The sequence below is a fragment of the Musca domestica genome, unplaced genomic scaffold, assembly GCF_030504385.1.
Source record: "Musca domestica strain aabys unplaced genomic scaffold, Musca_domestica.polishedcontigs.V.1.1 252, whole genome shotgun sequence".
Taxonomy (NCBI): Eukaryota; Metazoa; Arthropoda; class Insecta; order Diptera; family Muscidae; genus Musca; species Musca domestica.
In genome coordinates this window covers 340,983-361,393 of record NW_026712280.1, presented here as the reverse complement: position 1 = coordinate 361,393, position 20,411 = coordinate 340,983, and the positions used below count along the sequence as shown (strand labels likewise).

The following is a 20,411-nucleotide window of genomic DNA, read 5'->3' as shown; positions in this document are numbered from 1 at the left end:
CAGCGTCAATATTTTTGAAAAGAAATTTGTTTTTAATTTTGCTAATAATGGTTAAGAGAGGTTTATTTTTGATTTTTCTTTTTTTAAGTAATTGCCTTCCGAAGCAAGCATTTACTTTGAAGATTCGTGATTTGGCCATTCTGCAAACATCATAATTATAAATGAAATTGATCTGCCAGCGTTTTTAATATGTGCAATGAACAAGTTAATTGTCAATTTCGGTTGTAAAATTGAAAGCAAAAGGATGTAATGTAGTTTGGACACAGCAGAACACTTTTAACTTATGTGTTTTGAGATGTTTAAATCGATATTGGGTTGCTTATTTTAGCAATAGCGGGCTGTTGTTTCAAAGTGTATATAATTGTATATAATTGAAGGGATTTATTTTATTGCGCATCTGTCGACCGAGGGATGGGACAACATCCACATACCGAGTCTTGCAAATTTTTATCAGTAAAAGTTTATTTTTTGAATAGTTTCCTTCTAAATATCGAAAGTTCCCAACACATAGGGATCGCAAAAACATCATAATCCGCACCATGATGGGTTATCAGAAAGCATTAGTAAATCCTGCTACAGATATACAATTTTAGGGAAGTTTTTTAATTTCTCTAAGACTCTATGGAGTTTATGACGTGGACTTTTTAAATTGTTATAGATAGTTTCCACGCTATACATTAAGACTATAAATTAACTTGTGTGGCCATCAAGTCATAAAGAATTACTCCAACTTCCTGTTGCATTCCCTGTTTTTTCCCTGTGTTTTAGCTAGTTTAAGTCATACACCTTAAACTCCAAGCACAAAAGTTACGTTGATGGTTAAACATCCAATGCCCGCAATGGTATGCAATAAAATAGAACTCCCAAGAGTATACTTTTAATTTATGCAGAATTTAATTTACAAATCACACCCTCCCGGAAAATCGAATACCATGCTGCAAATCCAATGTAATTGGTTGTTAACCGGCAACGGCCGGTCGGTCGGTCATCGGTGCGGTGTGCCAAATTTAAACTATTTCTCATATCAACGGTGATTTTCTTCCCGCACATCATGGCATGCAGCACATGCCAAATGCAAAGTTAACTACACATACAATTATTTTCATGTTCCTGGATTCAAATGCTGCAGTCAGGAGTGGGTTAGGACCTCCCATCCTTGATAAACACAACGCCTCCTATTTTTAAGTCTAAAGTAATGTAGTTGTGTGATAATTACAAGTCATTCATACATTCATTTACCCGCCGTTCTCTAGTTGGAGATATAAAATTTAAAGAGTGATTACGATTTTATGAACCCTAAGCTTTGGCAAATATCTCTTCTGCTAGTGGCAGTTTGTTGTTGGAATTGTAAGCATTCCCAAAGTAAATTTAAGTAATTAATTTTTAGCTCATAGCTGGCTCTCCGACAATCTAACTGACAAGTTAAAGCCCTCACAACAACATAACAGAGTGTTAATCTTTGATATCCTACTGGCTTATTATAAAAGGTAAATCGTTAACAAATTTTAAAATTACTTTTAATCCGTCCAATGATGACACAATATTTTTACATACATACAGAAACAGACTACGCATTTTCCTGACTGCCTGCCTGTCCGTGTGTTGAGATGTACCACTGATACTAACAAATTAAAGGAAGTAGTTGTTGACGAAACCAAACTTTTATGTTGCTCCTAAGTAATGATTGAAATCAAAATGTAAAATGTTTGAACGCAAACAAACTTCACAAAAGGTGTGCCAAGTATTCATTTCGGAGTGAAACATTGCGTCAAAGCCGTTTAAATACACTTGACATGCCTGGTAGTATGCATTGTGTCGGACTCCCATCCAGAACTAACGAAAATATTCTGGGAAAGATTATTCGTATATGAAATATTTTCTCTCCAACTTTTCTAATCGTCAGAGTTTATCAAGAGTTATTAACGCGATAGCAAAAGCCGTACGATTACGAAACTCTTTGAAACAACCATTACCTAGATTAAGGACAGAAGTCGATTATCTTTGTCTAATTTTCTCGATCGTCAGATTTCTGTAAAACTCAAAATCCCTAAACCTAGATTTTGTGTGATAATAGCTTACAAACAAAGGCCCGCCTTCCCTCTTTCGATGTCATTGTCCTTGTCTTAAATGCTACAGTCGATTCGCTTCTCGGTGTCTGCATAAATTTGCTGGTATTGATGCTGCTGCTGCTGCTGCTAATGCCGTCCACTCCTCCTGCTTCACGAGCAATTTGAACTGTTTGAAAGCATTTAGCCCAAGAGTATGCAACACATTGGCACCCCGGCTTTTTCTTCGTATCCTTCTTCGCTCAGTTTCTTGGTTGATCCTGTTGTTGAGATCAGTTTATTAGAAGTAATGAGGAAAAGAAATGTGTATGTACATATAATGGCGTATGACACAAATTTCAAAGTTGTAGACATTTGCATAAACATTAAGTGTCCTCACAGTTAATTACAATGTTGATTTGAGTGTTTATATAAATTAACTATTAACACCCCTTCTTAATATTACAAATATTATTTAAAATTAATTTATATAAGCTCAAAAGATATGTATGTATATAAAAATAACGAATTAATCTAAATTACATAATCCAATCAGTATTCGAAATTTACATATGTTAACCTTCTGTAAAGGCTTGGTTAGAATGTCTGCTAACATAGACTTTGTTGGACAATAATTAAATAATACGCTATTCGATCTATACAAGTCGCGAACAAAGTAAAACTTAACATCTATATGCTTGCTTCTAGGGCTTATTTTCTCATCTTGAAGTATCTTGAGGCAACTCTGGTTGTCTTCAAAAATGACCGGACTGGATATGTTGATTTCAAATTCCTTCATTAATTGCATAATCCATAAGAGTTCCTGAGATGCTTCAGCAAGAGCCACATATTCTGCCTCGGTAGATGATAAAGTTACATTTGCTTGCTTTCGACTAGCATAACTGATGACAGCATCACCAAGCTTAAAAATGAACCCACTTGTAGATTTTCGGTCATTGATGTCGCCTGCCCAATCAGCATCAGCAAAGCCGTTCAACTCCAATTCACTCTTAGATCCAACGAGCAATTTCAAGTCTTTAGTCCCTTTTAGATATTTTAGAACCCTTTTGACTTCAGTCCAATCTCTTTCATTCGGGCAAGTAATTTTCCGAGATAATATTGAAACGGCAAATGCAATATCTGGACGTGTATTGTTAGAGATATACAGCAGTGATCCGATAGCCTTCCGGTATAAGATATTGTTTTCAAGCAAATTATTCGTAGTTTCCTTCAAATATCCAGGATCCATGGGTATTGAAGAAATCTTAACATCTTGAAGATCAAACTCATTTAATATTTTTTCAATGTAACGTTCTTGTGACAAATAATATAAACCATTATTGTAGCTCACTTCTATCCCCAAATAGAGTCTTAAATCACCCAATTCCGTTATTGCAAAGTGGGATTTCAGAATACGTAAAACATCTTCAATTTGCTCATCAGTCTTAGATGCAACAATAATGTCATCGACGTAAATCAGAACGTATGTGATTGAGTTCGTATCACTTTTAACATATAAACAGGGTTCAGCCTTTCCCCTTCTGAATCCAGAATCAATTAGGATTTTGTTGATACGAAGATTCCAACATCTTGCCGACTGTTTCAGCCCATAGAGGCTTCGGTTTAATTTACAAACATAATTTTCTTTTCCAGGTATAATAAAACCTTCAGGTTGTTTCAAATATATATCGGTGTCCAAATCACCATAAAGAAACGCCGTTTTGACGTCAACGTGACGAACTTTCATATTTCTATAGCTTGCGATGGCCAACAGGCTTCTAAAAGTAGCTTGCTTTACAACTGGAGCAAAAACTTCGTCGTAGTTTTCGCCGTATTTTTGGGAAAATCCCTTTGCGACCAGTCTAGCTCTGTACTCCTTCTCACCATTAAATTTATGTTTAACTTTGAAGACCCATTTACAGCCGACCAAGTTGCCATCACGTGGCAACTCCACCAAGTCCCACGTTTTGTTTTCATGCAATGCCCTCATCTCCTCTTCCATAGCCATCAACCATCTCTTGCCGTCCGATCTGGACATAGCCTCTCCAAAATTTGTTGGATCATCTTCAACGCAAATTTTGTACCCATACTTTTTAGGCGGTATACCCTTGTTTGATCTTGAAGAAGTTCGAGGAGTATCATCAGGATTAATTGTTACGTCATTATTTAAAATTTCCTCGTCAGAAGACGATGAAAATTCCCCAGCTGATTCAAAGCCACAAAATTCTTCTGTGCTTATCGAATTATTATCTTCTTCTTCATGAGCAAGAGGCGAAACATTAGTAGAATTGATTGTAGAGACAGATATTACCATATTTTCGTCAGAATTGTTATCTTTCTTCGGAACATCAAGAAAATCGTTTGATTCCAAAAACTTCACGTTACGGCTTATTATGATGTTATTGGTATCAGTATTTAGCAAACGAAATGCTTTGCTCTCCTCAGAATATCCAACCAGAATACATTTGACAGCCACATCGTCCAACTTTTTGCGTTTTTGTTTTTCAACATGGACGTAAGCAGCGGAACAAAAAATACGAATATGGCTCAAATTTGGAGGCCTGCCAAACCATAACTCAAAAGGCGTTTTATTTACAGAAACTGATGAAAGTCGATTTTGAATATAGTTCGCATTGTTGACAGCCTCAGCCCAGAATTTGATATGAATATTCGCGTCGTATAGCATGCACCTGGCCATCTCCATTAAGCTCCGGTTCTTCCTCTCTGCAACTCCATTCTGCTCAGGAGTATAGGGGGCAGTGAGCTGGTGAATTATACCCTTATTTTTGAAAAACTTCTGCATCTTTTTATTTAAAAACTCTCCACCACGATCAGTTCTAAGAATTTTTAGACGTTTTCCTAATTGGTTCTCATTTTGTTCAATAAATTCTTTAATTTTGTCGTAGGCCAAATCCTTTGATGCAATGAAAAATATTGTACAATAACGGCTGTGATCATCAATCAGAGTTAAAAAATAACGATTTCCACCAGGGGTTGTATTTTGCATGGGGCCGCATAAGTCGCAATGTACCAAATCTAAAATTTCATCCGATCTAGATTCCGATGCCTTTGGAAAGGGTGCTCGTGTAAGCTTTGCTCTCAAGCAAACCTCACAATCAAACAAACAAGCACATTTCTTTATGCTCACACCTCGAATAAGCTCTTTAGTAACGGTTGAGCTAATTGCTTGATGACTTCTGTGGCCAAAACGACGATGCCAAATATGAATACAGTCACTCTTACATTTCGATATCATATTTGCTTTGTAAGACTGATTCAGCACAAACAAATTGTTCCTTAAAGTAGCTTTCGCAAGAACATGTCCGCCCAGAGAAATTGAACAACCATTTCTGTCAAAAAACACCTTAAAACCTTCAGCAGTTAGTTTCCGAACTGACAGTAAACTCCCGTCCAGCTCTGGTATGAATAGTACATTTGAACACGAATTTCCTTGCCTTCACAAAATATCTTGCAGTCACCACAACCAGTCACCTTCAACATTGTACCATCTGCCAAATACACCATTTCATCCACTTGCTTATTAATTTTGTCAAAATATGTCTCCTCACTACACATATGACAAGTTGCAGCAGAATCAATAAACCAATCGCCATTTGCTTTTACATTTGTGATACCAAAACAAACATTTTTATTGCCATCTTTAACAATATTGGCCCGATTGTCGTTTGGCTTTTGTTGTTTTCGCAGATTTTTGTTTGTACAATCCTTTTCATATGGCCCGGCTTTCCACATGAAAAACATTTTGGCACAAACTTTTTCTTCTGCACTTTAAAAGCAGCCTCAGTTTGATGTTCACCTGACATCTTTCTCCTGAACTCCTGTAGCAACTTTTCCTTCACCAAATCGAGCGTCAGATCTTCCTCCGAACGCATTTCTAATGATGAAATTAGGTGGTTGTAATCATCCGGCAAAGTGCCCAGCAAAAATGCAACAGCTTTGTGTTCTTCCATCTTCTCACCCAAATCACGCAAACGGTCCACAATTGATAAAAATTCATGAATGTGGTCTTCCATACTTTGACCACTAACCAGCCTCTTCGACGACATTTGGCGAAGCAGACTAACTTTGTTGGTTATGTTTGACTTCTCGTGATGCTTCTTCAAGGCGTCCCAGAAAGCTTTCGCCGTCTTCAGTTGCTTTATGAGTATTTTCTGTGATTCCTCCACAGCCAACCCAATAGCAGCCCTTGCCTTCCCATCACGAATCAACCACTTTTCATCCGGCTCCTCAGGCAGATTACCAACAACAACATCCCACAATTCCCTCTCCAGCAGCAGCAACTCCATGTTAAATTCCAGACATGGTAATTAGTATTTGACAATTTGGGAAATAATGTGTACGATGCAGCCATGATTTTATCAATTTACTTCCAATAAAAAAAAATTTTAATTACGCGAATGTAGGCCCATAACCTGTTGTTGAGATCAGTTTATTAGAAGTAATGAGGAAAAGAAATGTGTATGTACATATAATGGCGTATGACACAAATTTCAAAGTTGTAGACATTTGCATAAACATTAAGTGTCCTCACAGTTAATTACAATGTTGATTTGAGTGTTTATATAAATTAACTATTAACAGATCCACTTATGGAAATAAGTTCTTAATAAACGTCTTTAGGATGTAATTTTATAAAAACCATTCATGTGACGATGTTCGTGGTGATGGTGGGGGCGTAGGCGAGGCGAGGCGAGGCGAAAGACAATTCCGTCTGCCACCCAGCTTGTTTTCTTGTCGTTCAACTTGTGCGTTGATTTGGAAAGAATAAACTGCGAATTTTCGTACGGTCTGTCGTGTCTTTTTTCTGTTTGGTATTCGAAGTATTAGTGTTTAGTGCTGGTGTTTATTATTTGTGTCTGTTTTTGAAAAGTTTTTCTTTTATTGCTGCTGTGCTGTTGTTGTTGTTTTTGATGCTGCTTTTTTCAGAGCCTCCTAAAAATGATAATGAGTTGTTCATCGTAAAAAAAATGAAGAAACGTTCGGTGTTTATACAGCATTATGCCCACTTTAAGCAATCGTTCTGGTCTTGAGTGCTGCAGCTATATAAATGTCATAGAGATGACAATGCCAAAGGATGGTCTATGGAGTTTTTTCTATCGAGACTTCATAATGTTGCTATTAAACATCGATGTCAGTTCTTTTCCTTGGAGATAATTTCTCGACAATTCCATATTTTAAACCATCCGATATCGTTCCCGCGGACATCCCTACCAAATGTGTTGATACTACGACCCTCGAAGAGCACAAACGATGAGGACATTCTCAATTGGTGTTTGGCAACACATAAAATACAGACATGCGAAGAATATCTGCTGCATGGTGTGCAAGATATAATTTTCATGTCTACTCCAAACTGTTTTAGGTTAGGTATAATTTTCATCAAGTCGTCCTTTTTTGTGAATGGACGGACGACAAACGTGCGAACGAACCAACAGTTGAACGAGTGAAATATATTTGAAGTGACTCGACTTGGCTGTGTGAGAATGTCGCAGTTTCTCACTGGTTGGATGTTGTTTATTTGTTTGTCGGTGTGTTGGGGCTGAATGTGTTGCTCGAGCCCAAAACAAGCCGTTTTGCTGCTGTGTCAAGTGGTGCAATGCGAATTTCACTTTACAAAGTTTAGTTTATATTTCAGCAGTCAGAATAAATTTTTCCTCCGAGTTGACAGGCCGTCATAATGACTTGGTCTTTCAGGTGATGTGATAATGCACAGAATTATGTCAAAGTTGGCTGGCTGGAGTTGAAGTTATTAAGCTGTAATTTTCAAGCACGAACGTAATTCAGTTCATTTAAGGAAAAGTGCCACAAAAATGGAATGCACACACACACACACAAGCCCTGTTTTATTTGTGTCGTTTTTATTACATGGTAAAATTTAGCAATTCAATTAGTGTTTTTTTTCTGCTCTTATTTTAATTCTTGTCTGATTTCATTTTGTGACAATAGAACTTTTCTTAGCTGCATTTGGCCCCCGGCAACGATTCCCCTTTAGGGAAAAGTTAATTTCGTTTTTATTCTTTGTCGTTGTATTTTATATTTGGCTCGATATTTTCTATTTTTCTTGGCTTTTAATTCGTGTACTTTGTTGTTGTAACGTCAGCATTTTGTGCTTTACTTTAGTTTGGGGCTTTTTTTTTGTTTGCATCTTGTATTTCAGTGATATGGCCTTAAGCGGCTTAAACGCACGCACACAGACACACAAAACACATAAAATTATTTCGTTCTAGGTGCCCAACCAAAAAAAAAAGAAAACTACGAAAACGTTTGTGGCAAAATAACCAACTGATAAAAATAAAGTCTGCACCATTTAAAGACTAACCCAAAATATAGACTCAAGGAATCGAAATTGATGCCTTAATGACAGATGTTACTTCAAAAAAGGTAGTTTGGGAATTAACCCATTGGTAGAGGAAATTTTTCAACTTCCATTGGAATTTGTACAGAACTATATATCTTTAACAAGAGGATGTTCATAATGATTGATCAGATCAGATCTTGTATGACGTTTAGAAGTTTATGTCCTTATGGCGTCTTCATCAACACCCTTTGCTTGGAGTCACATCTCTTAGTAAATTCTAGCCCGCTTGAAAATTTAACATTATGTGGTCACTTAGTTTATCTTTAAGAAAGACATTTTCACTGTCAAAATGTGAGTCTTCCAATTGTCAAGGATAACATTTTTTCAAGATTAATTTGTGTCGTGTTGATATAATCTAATTAAATTCTGTACTCTCCCATCTTTTCGATGTAGCAAACCAACCCCCCACCCAAATAGCCACACAATTTTGTGGATTTTTCATTGCTTCGTGTCATCACAGATGATGAACTGCTGTCGTTGCTTCCATTGAATATTGAGATTGAAATGATGGTTTCGGTGAAGGCGTAGAAGAGTATATCACTCAAATTTCCATGGCACTGTATTACAATAATATTTGAAATATTTTCTGGCTGCTTTTGGTGGCTGAATTTTTTTTATATTCATACAGATCGATTTGCAAAAGTTTCAGACTTAAAACTTTCAAAGAAAGATTGCTAAATGTGCCCTATGACTACTTTGGAAAGACGGATTATTTTCATATTATTCCTAGTTTTTAGGCACTCTTTACGTAGTTAATCATGCATTACATAGTGTTTGCAATGTAATCGTAAGTGCAACGCGATTCCTAATTCCTAATTTTTCCTAATTTTTTCAAATAGAAATGCTGTCTATAGGGTATTTATAACATCCAACGATGTGTTTTTATATAGGTACTCCCAAATGCTGCTGCTAAAAAGTGAACTACACAAAACTAGTAACAAATCACAGTGGCAAAGAGTACATTGCTCCTCCGTAACTGACAACCAAGTTTGGGTATTCCATCATACACACAAACACGTGCATTTCCTTTTGTTTCTCTCTGTCACTGTCTTTGTGCCTCTCTCAAGAATGCCCAGACTTGCGAAAGAGAAAACAGCACAACACAAAACCACAAATGCATTGCCTAACCTCTTCTTTGGGTAAATCTTTCTCCCGCTGCAAGGATTCTGCTGCAGCTGCAGCTGCTTGGCGTTGTTGTTATTGCTCGTAAAAAGTTTATATTTGTATAAGGACAAAAAAAGGACGTTATGCATACTTAAATTTAAATACCTATAGCTGTATCTGTTACATTCACCTCTTGTGGAGGTGTACACGTGTGTTTGTTTATGTGTATGTATGTAGGTTTGTGGCAAGTGCACTGCACAGTGCCAGAGAAGCGAGACTGGAGAGGAAAGTTGCTCATTCGGTTGTTGTGGTGGCATCCGAGTGCATTGCTGACAACGTTACGCTTTTGCAATTTGGGTTCGACTTGTGATCTCGAAATTGTGTCAAGGCCTTGACACACTCACAACCAGCCAGCCAGTCAGCTAACCAGCCAACATTCGTGCTACCCAACTCTAGTCGGGCAAAGGCAAGTAGAAAAAGAAGAAGCAGACCGAGCGAACGAACAAACGAACGACACCAAACATGAGTATAAAGCAAAAGTAATTCACAGTGGCAATATTCCGCCCACCAACATAACAATCCAAACTGCCTGATGCCCGTAGAGCACATCCTGCTGCCGTCTCACCCCACGTCTAGGGTTTTTTTTCGCCATAAGCTCATCACTGTTTACTAACAAAGGAAAAAAGAACTATTTGAGTAGAGGAAAAAAACTCTTGCCTGCTTTTCATTTAGTTATAATTTTTGTTGATGATGATGATGATGTTGGCCTGGCTGAAAGAGCCATATAGGTACCAGCAGTTCGAGGAGCGGGGTCTGGCTGGGGTTTTGGGTGGGAGAATCCATTGCAATCGACATTTTTGCAGTCCGACCGTTGTCTGTGTAATATTTAAACTTGTTTAACATGTCTTTTTCTGCACCGTCTTTTGTTGTGTTTAACTAACTAAAGCGTAAAGCAAACACAAAAAAATGGTCGTTATGCATTCGTTTCCGCTGTTTAACTTGGCGCGCGATTGCTGCACGGTAGCAACGCCAGGAGGTAGGAGGGTCATTCTTGATTGTGTGTGTGTGTGTTTTTTTTATTTTTTGTTCAATTGTGTTTTATTCGATCGTAATTGAGGGACCACTAAGAATGCGATTTGTAGGCGTTTCTTTCGGTTTGACAATTTTACTGGCGGATACATATATACAATTTGTTTGTATTTTATGGAGTTGAACCTTTAACATTAATAGTGCAACATTAAATAAGAAGAATACGGAGCCATTAACACTGGTTTTGTAACAACTCAAGTATCGCTTCTTCTATATATTTGAAATAAAAATCAAATAAACTACAAATGGTGGATTGATATCTGTCCTTGCATTTAATTTGTTGATCCTTTAGGAATGAATCGGCCGCTCTTTTCCTTTGCACAAGGTTGTGCCAAATGCAGCTCTCGGTTTCACCTTGATTTGCCTTATCAAACTGCATCTTCCACATTCATTTGTGTGTGTCCTTTACATTCTGTCTTGCTACTGTCACATCATGCATGAAAGCAAACATAAGAACGAATGCTTTTCAATTGTTTCAAGCCATTCTCATTCCATCCTAGGTAAATTCAATGTTTAGTTTTGATTTGTTCCATTTTTGCGTGTTTGGAAATGTTTGGCTTTCTTTTGCAAAGCAAAAGGCAAGGAGGGAACAAATGCAACACATGTCAGGCCAACAAAAGGACCACATAGCAGCGAATGACTGACGACTGAGGGTCGACGACAGACAGTCACATCTTTAATGTTTCAGTTTGGTGTTGTTTTGTACACTTGTGATAAGAAGACATTCTATTTCCATTATCTGATATGAAAATGAGCATGGGACAAAGAACGAATTCCGTGTATCGCCATTTGTGGTTCATTAGATACGATGTGCCCGTCACCATTGTCAATTCACGCTTGATTGACGACACCACAAATGGGAAATTGTTTAGATATTGAAAGGTGTTGCTTGGAAATCGGAGAATCGTTTGAAAAATACTTTGGCTGTGTTTGTGAAGGTAATGGTTTTTTCTTGTATCATTCCCTTTTTTCTCCGCCCTACTCCTTGATAAAGAATTTTGGTTTTTGAAGAAAACAGCAGCACAGGAGTAGTTCATTTTTATGCATATATTCTTGATCAGCGTAAAATTCTACTTCAGTCTATGAGGTGGCCGGACGTTGGTTGAGAGTTAATATTGAGATTGGGACAACTTTGTCAGTAGTTTTGATGGGACCTGTGTTTTAATAATTAATTCATTTTTCTGGGGCCAGATGAACAAACTCCAATTTCATAATAAAATAAACCATTACGTTATTTTGTCTTTCATTTACACAAGGGATCTAGTCACAAGTTCGAGTTGATTTTGCAATAATTTTGCAATGTAGCTCTAATGTTGGACACAATTCTATAAACTGTAGTAGCCAGTCCTAAAACCTAATCTCCTAACGCTATGCCTTTTCTTTCTGCCTTTCAAATGTATAATTTGTGTCAATTTGCTCTGGCCTGTACCCAGGAGAGGATACATACAGGCATATCTTGTACATATTTTAGAAGGAAAGTGTCAAAAATACTTTACGTTTCAATAACTTTCAGTCGGCCGAATATAATTACATTAATGTTTTGTAGCCCAAGATGTGAGTTGCCTTCAACTTTTCTTTGTGGTATGGCGCCTTCCGATTAGGGAAAAAGAGCAAGACACAATTCTTATAAAGCAAAATAGAAAGAACAACAACAAATACAAAGTAATGAACTCTTAAAAAATTAACACAAAAAAAGGAAAGCAAAACCGGATTAAGGTCGTATTGCTTCTTCAGAATTAACACTATCTGGGAAAAAATAATGGCACACAATTTTCTAAAAACTTACTACCCCAAAAGGAAGCAAGTTTAGGCATAAATTTGATGGTGATGATGTGGCAGTGGCAAGGAAACAACAAAGTGGAGAAAGTCAATAAACTTTCTAATCGTATCGTCGTCATAAATGACGCCTCCCACCTACCACCCTCCCACCTACCACCGCCACAACCAACGACAATTTCCAACCCAAAGTTGGCCTAATCACTTTGTTTACAACGGCAATTCGATGAGGGGGGAAGATGCAAAAAAAAGGTTAGTGTTGTTTTTTCTTTTTCGGAATACTTTGGATGACTTAAACACACACGCTCTGCCAGTTAGGGTATAAAAGTGATTTGTATTCATCTTGATTTGATGCTGGGTGCAAATGCAGAGGTTGCTGTTTAACCGATGTTTATGTTGCCCGTTTGAAAGCTAAACCACTAAAACCTCCAACCAAGTATGCCTGTCTCTTCTCTGGAAGCTAATGCTATAACGACGTAATACACAAAGAGAAAAAGTTTATATTTGTTAGATAAACAATAAATAATAAAGAGACTAAAGTTAAGAGATCGGTATCGAAACCAAACAAAGTCTATTTATGACGGCGCTGATATGTGGCGCGCCATGAAATATCATGATACAATTGAAATACATTAGCTCACGCTTTGGCCGCTTCATTTTGAAAAGATGTCATGAAACTTCACTACCCTTGTAGATTCAGGCTTAGGATTTTATTTGTGTATTTCTCTTTCGGGACGAGTGTAATAATTTGCGGTGACGAAAATTAACGGACCAACAGAATATAATTTACTTGAAGAGCGACAAAACCCTTATTTTGCGGGTTGTTGTTTTTGGTCACAGATATCCAGTGAGTTGATATAAACTCTGTGTCGTTAGAAATCAACTCGCCCTCTGGTTGGGGCGAGATATCGAAAAAATCTACTTTTTTGGATTATAACCCGCTTTGGCTTTTTTCGCGGTGTATAAAACGATTCACCATTCCGTAGATACGCAAAGAAGGCGGTTTCATTATTAATAGTTTTGGCTAGAATATTTGCTGTTTTGTGTTCTATTTGTTAAAACGAACGAACGGCGGCGAGTGGGTGGGGTGGGATGTTTGCGTTTTCCTTTTTTTGTTGCTATATACATTTTTTTCGTAACAATTTCCTTCCGCCCATGCTGCGACTCTTTCCGTTGTTTACAAATGTTATTACTGTAAAGGTCCTGTGGATGTTGTCGTCCATGGTGGCGCCTATTCGTGGCTACTTTATACGAGTATGTATGTATGTATTGGCTATACTTCCGTACGAAATGCTGCCCTCCAAAGAGTGATTAATATTTATTTTCGACCATAACTGATCATTTCAATTGGCCCAATGTGTTTTTGGGCTAACCTCTCTCCTGCATAGACGCGGACAGTGAAAAATAATCGGCATTTGGTATATTTGTGTATTCCATATCTCCAAATAGAAATAGTATTTTTCTTCTTTGAAAAATAACTCAATTAATTAATTGTATTTATTGCCAAATCATGAGTAGCTGCCGCTTTGTATGTAAGCGATTAGAATCGAGTCATTCTTTTACATTGGATTACAGATATACATCGTTTAACTGGAAACATGGCTGTTAAATCCAATTTGTCTCGAGTATTTATAAATTTGGCAAAATATGAATAAATGAATAACCCCCCCCCCCCCCCCCTTCTCTTGTGTGGTTAGGCCAAAGATATGGGAAACTGTTTTCGCTAAGAAAACATGAGCAAGAAATTTTGTCCAACTCATTCCTATGAAAATCAATAACACAACAACTTGATGATAAATAATTCCATTTTTTTTCTGAAAAAAAAAGAAATAATTTTATTGGAAAACATTTTTGGAACATAAACATTTTTAGAGGCGCCCCCAAGGCAGTTGAAATGTCTGGTTTTGTTTTCTCCTACTTTTTTTTTTGGTAAATCCTACTGGCTTACTTTTGCCGTAGGCCAAAGGTCACACGATGTACACAGACACACAATACTGGCTTGCTGGGAATTTATTGCATTTTTTATGGGCCATATAAACCGTTTATTCGATTTCCGAAATTTCCGTTTCGTTATTTTCTTTTTTTTTTTGGCAAGATGTGTATTTTCAAGCACACCTCTAGTGTGACGGTAAATAATAAGAAAGTTCAGTGTCTACTTTAAGGCGTCCACATTTGAAGCCAACAGACAAAGCAGAGTTCCAGCCAAGGTTAACTAAAATAATTTGTCAATTGTTTGGCACCACATAACTGAAAATGAGCGATAGGAAAACACATAGACTTGGAAAAGGAGGGATGGATGAGGTATCCTCCGCAAGACCAAGAAAAAAGTAAAATGCGTTTATTTTCTTATATAGAGTGTATACGGTATTACGAAATGGAAATGCGTTGAGTGAAACAAATCAAAATAAACTTCAAAAGTTTTGAGCCTGAAAACTTAAGTTTATTTCTTTTATTTTTAGCGGCGAACGTATGTGGCGCATGTCCCATTCACTACCCTCTGGAATGGTAAGTTGCATCATGATTCCTGAATCCTTTCTTCGTTTCTTTTCTTTTTTGCAAAATTGTTTTATCCTTTCCCATTTATATTATTATAAATATATATTAATATAACTATAAAGTATAAATAAATAAAAATAAATATCTTTTTATTGAAATTTCAAGTTCAAAGTTTTTTGAATGCATTTACAAATTTGTTTTTGGCATTTTTGATAATTTGAATTGAAAAAATGTTTTGTTAAAATATGAAAATAATCCTAAAAAATAAAACAGCAAATTAAAAAAATCACAAAAAACAAGAAGAATTATCGGAGGCACACATGCTTTTGCAAACTTAGACAACATCAAAATAATAACAATCCAAAAAACACAATATAAATTTTGTTTACATTTCCAAGATACAGACAATAACAACAAACGTTAATCCTTTAAAAAAATGAGTATAAAACGAGTACATTTAAACAACACACACACACGCTCAAAAATTTAGCGTAACAAAGAACAAACACATATACGTATCAATAAACTGTTATATGTCCAACACGAGCAATAGATAATTAAGGACTCTTTGTTTTTAATCAACAACACAAAAATACAGCACATTTACAAAGTTCATATCCATGTAGAGTATTATCGGACATTAGGCATAAATGTAGATTTAGTATTTAGATTGCGAAGATGTTTTTAGATGTCGAATGGAAACCCCAATAAAATTACTTCACTTGGACTTAAATTGGCATCCATCCTGACCAGTCTGTGAAAATAGATTGATCATTTTACAATGAAAATATCATATTTTGTCCCTTGGGTCATTTATAGCTGGGTCGGTGATTCGCGGAATCGAGTAACTACACCTGACCTATTTTGAAATTTTTCCACAGAGATTTAATTTTTAATTTCGCTAATACATTTATTTCCGACACATAGAAAGGTTGCTTTCATTCATAAATTGGCAATAGATGCACCGGGCATATCAAAATACCTCGATTTGAATTGAATATCTCAGCTGATAATGCTGAATGTAACGAATCTAGAAAAAAGCAATTCCAAATATTTGATTGATATACTACAAAACTTTTCGGCCAATAACTTTTTGGCTGTATTTATTTTAACGACATCTAGAAACGACGAAAGTATTATTAATATTTTTTCTTTATGTTGATTATTCGATATTTAGGTAACTTAAAAACAATTAAATACTTATTAACCTCAAATGTAGTAAAGTTTCTTCATGAAAACTCCATCTTCCAATAGCGACTAGAATTGCCAAAAAGGCACAGCGAAAGTGTCAGAAGAATATTGAAAAACTTATTTCTATGAAGTAAAAATCTCCTCTTTCACGAGGTGACAGAGTCAGGGAAATCAATCGATTGTCCTTTAAACAATAGCTAGGTTCAAAAGTATTCTCCGTTTCTAAACGTGAGCCAGGTGGGCGAAAAATATGTTTTTTTTTCATTCAATTCCAAACAATAAAAACAACGTATTTTTGTAAGAACTACTCGTACCATTTATTGTCAGCTCGTCGCTAACAAAAATATTACTTCTGGGTGGAGCAAATGAGTAGTACGTTAACATCAACCCTCTACATGGGAGCGATACATAGAAAGCTTCCATGACTTTTCACCTATGAATTGCGGCGAAACACACAATCTTGGATTATGCTGTTACATACCTCAGTTTTTCATTTCAATTATCCTTTGTCAAAAGTGAAGGGAAATGCAGGGTTTTATAATGCTTGTCTTAGAAAAGAACAAAAGGACCTTACAAACTACTATTTTAATTAGAGACCAACTTTATACATGCATTCTTCTGGCCGGCCATAAAAATATCAACGCTTTCTTCACCTCTCCAAGATAACAAACTCTAGCCGTGGACGCATACACCGCCGACACTTCAATCCCCAGTTATCCTTTTTTCTATTTTAGTTTCTCTCACACCCCATTCGGATCATTCCACCAAGAACTTTGGCAGTTATTTGTCAGTTTTTTGCAGTTGTTGTCGGTAGTTACCTTTTTAGAGATTATAAAAGTTTTTTATGCACGAGCAACAGCCGGAATTAAATGAAGCATTCTTCTTATCCTGTCAAGACATTAGATGTCACAATCATGCCACCCAACGTGGTTTGAACTTCGCCATCTACTTTTGCCGGAGTTCAAGCGGCAATGGAAAAAAACTTTAAGTTAACTTTAGTGTGTGTTTATTACACAAGCGAAGCAGAGACGTATCGAGAAATGCAGTTCGAAACCGTTTAGGGGGCAATTAGCAAAAAAAAAAAAAAAAACCTTTCGGGAGGGGACTCGGCCCTGTAACAAAAAACACTACATTTATATAAACAAAATCATTTAGAAATATAAATCGGGTGGATTTTTAGTAATCCAGAAAGACCTTTGACACATATTAGTATGAACTGTATCTAAGAACAAGTCCTGCATTGTATCTAAGAACAAGTCCAGACTTAGGCGGATGTCCCAACAAATAGCATATTATGTCCCATGTTTTGCTTAACCCCATCCATGCCATCCTAGATAGAAAATGACCTGTAGAAACATTTTAGAACAGTCCCATGATGGCGGGATTATTTATTTCCAAGTAAAGGCAAGTCATTTCTTATTTCACTTGGGAGAGTAACAACTCTCCTTCTAAATGTAGAAAATGTAATATCGGGTCCACAGTCGATAAGAATCTTTTTGGAATTACAATATTATCCTCGATTTGAATATATATAAGTATGTCTGTGGACAGATTGTATTTCATAGTTGTTATATTTTTTAATAGAATTTAATTACATATATTTAAATTTATCTACTGATCAATAGTGCTAGACAAATACATTACACTACACCAAATAACACACACACATATGTACAGACATACTAACAACAAAATTCTTTATGTAGTACACATAATATATATATATATATATATATATATATATATATATATATATATATATATATATATATATATATATATATATATATCATCAAACAAACATATCCATTGCTGTCGTCTACACACAGTGAGCGTCAGAACACAACATGTATTCCGCCGTCTCTGTTCGATGGGGGAACTTTTAATTCGTATTAACTGTAAATTCATCTATTATTATCTGGACGTCAAAATCTACATGACATATACGAAGTACACAAACTTACGACGCTCACTGTGTGCGATGTGACGTTGTTTCGCAACAAACGGATGTAGAATGTAGTTCCTTTTTTCGGTTTTGTTCGCCTTTTTTTCATTCATTTACTCCATTTGATTAGATGTGAATGTGGTGTTTTTATTGGTATTCTTGTTGTTGGTGTTTATATGTGTGTGAGTTAAATAAGAAAGCATTATTTTTGGTTGTAGATATACATAGTTAATGCACCATTAGTTTCACATTTTTATTTTGAATAAAATCTAATTTTTTAATTAAAAACATAAAATTTCTAAAATATTTTTAAATTTCATTCGCATAAGGAAAAACTATTTATTCAATGTTGTTATTTAACGGTTATTAATTTTGTGACTTCTATATGTAATCCCTAATTGACGAAAAGGTTCAATAATAGGTTTCCTTTGGTCAAGCCTTTTGGTTTTTCGTCTCTAGTTGTGTGTTGTTGTTGATGTTTGCAAAAAACACAGAAAAATTGAGCGACAAAGCTCCATTTTCGTGTCAGCGTTTTCTATGTTTTTTTTTTTTCTTTTTTATATAGAAATGTAGATGTTTTGTAGAAACAAGTAGATGCTCATTGAATTCCACTCTATCCATCTACAAATTAATAAAAATACGAAACATTTGCATTGATACTCCGATGGTTACAAGAGTCATACCAACCCAACAAACATATGTATAAAGGAATCCTATCAGTCACCAATGTGTTGTGTTCTTTGCAAAAATTTTGGTTTTTTATATTCTTCGGAATCCTTTCCCGTTCCAGACAGTGTCTCTGGCTCTGTCTCTGTTTATGTGTGTGTGTGTGCGTGTGTGTGCATTTTTGTTCTCTTGCGAATGCAAATTCCTTGTAATGTTTTTGCCTACATCATACATAAGAATCAATTTAAAACAACAATCAGAATTATGTTCGAGGACCGGAAGCACCAGCAAATGCCCCGTCCAAATCCCAATCGAGTACAACAAAAGCGCCAACGACAAATAAAAATGTTTCAAAATTCTTTGACTTGATATTTCAGTCACGTTATGCGTTTTCACCACAGGACACAGATTTCACATCATCGTATCCCGGTCCATCGGCAATGAATCCACGCGGCCGCGGAGGTTATAATGATTTTTCAGGTGGCGGCAGTGCAATGGGCTCCATGTGTAACATGGCACCGGCGCAAAGTACAAACTCGCTGAACAGCGGCGGCGACGGTGGCGGCGGAGATACTCAGGCCGTCAATGGCACCAATCTAATTGTCAACTATTTGCCTCAGGACATGACAGATCGTGAATTATATGCCCTGTTTAGAACGTGTGGTCCCATAAACACTTGTCGAATCATGAAAGACTATAAGGTAAGATGCACTCTAGTTGTTGCAAATAGCACAGAGATACTGCCTCGCACAGGGAGTTGTCATTTCCCTAATCGCACCTCAACAAATGTTCCTCTTTCTTCATATAAACAAAGAATGATGTGGTGTCAAGTGTCAACAACAACATTTGACAGGCATTATTCTCTACCCCTTGAAGGATGCGCCGATGGCGTGTACTGCCTGCCTGGCTGCACACCTCATCGAATATTTAAAAGTTAAATTTATGATGAATCTTGGATACACTGTTCGTTGTCAGTGTTAAAAAAAATTAAATATAACTGCGCGGAGAGAGAGAGAGGACATCATGTGTTTTTAACAACTTTTAAGACTATTTACATTAATAGGATGGTGTAGCAGAGCAAATTTGACACACACAGAAAGGTCATTAACACTTCGCCTCCATAGCCTGGTTTCGTGCATTAAATTGTTGTTTTACAGGCACGCAACTAGGATCCAGATTACAAGGAGTGAGTGTCAAACCGAAGAAATAATAATGTTTTTATCAAAAATATACAACTGCATTGGAATGGCCAGTCATTATTGTCTGAAATTTGCAATGTTACACCGTCTGACTTTTATTTATTTTTTTTTAACATAATTCAATGATTTGCATTTAACTTTTTCTATTTTTCTTTTGTTTACCCTAATTACGCTCACAGACTGGCTACAGTTTTGGATATGCTTTTGTTGATTTTGCCTCCGAAATTGATGCCCAAAATGCCATTAAAACCGTAAATGGCATTACAGTAAGGAATAAACGTTTAAAGGTAAGCATATTTTCTGTTTGTTTATTATTCATTGTTGTCATTCCTTAGGAGGAGGCCTCCCTTTGCTCATTGCTGGCAGATTGGTTGGCCGGTTCGTTCGTTCGTTCTTCTTTGCACAAACGGTTATTCTCGACATTGATTTAAATTTGCACTTGAAAGTGAAGATGTAAATCAATTTCCGTCGTTTCCATTGTTTGCTTTGTTGGTGTTTGGTGGTGATAGTCATGATGGCGA

General features: G+C 36.3%; 1 protein-coding gene across 7 annotated transcripts in view; it reads left to right on the top strand.

Moving 5' to 3' along the window:
- The window catches only part of LOC131802995 (sex-lethal homolog), a 40,292-nt gene that overhangs the window by 9,286 nt on the left and 10,595 nt on the right, over positions 1-20,411 (top strand). For 4 of the 7 annotated variants that reach the window (XM_059123851.1, XM_059123850.1, XM_059123855.1 and 1 more), the window contains 3 exons: positions 14,853-14,898; positions 19,069-19,392; positions 20,070-20,177. In XM_059123851.1, coding sequence (XP_058979834.1) covers positions 14,853-14,898; positions 19,069-19,392; positions 20,070-20,177 — 478 coding nt within the window. The remainder of the gene's footprint in view (positions 1-14,852; positions 14,899-19,068; positions 19,393-20,069; positions 20,178-20,411) is intronic. The other 3 variants (XM_059123853.1, XM_059123856.1, XM_059123854.1) reach the window with 1 other exon arrangement.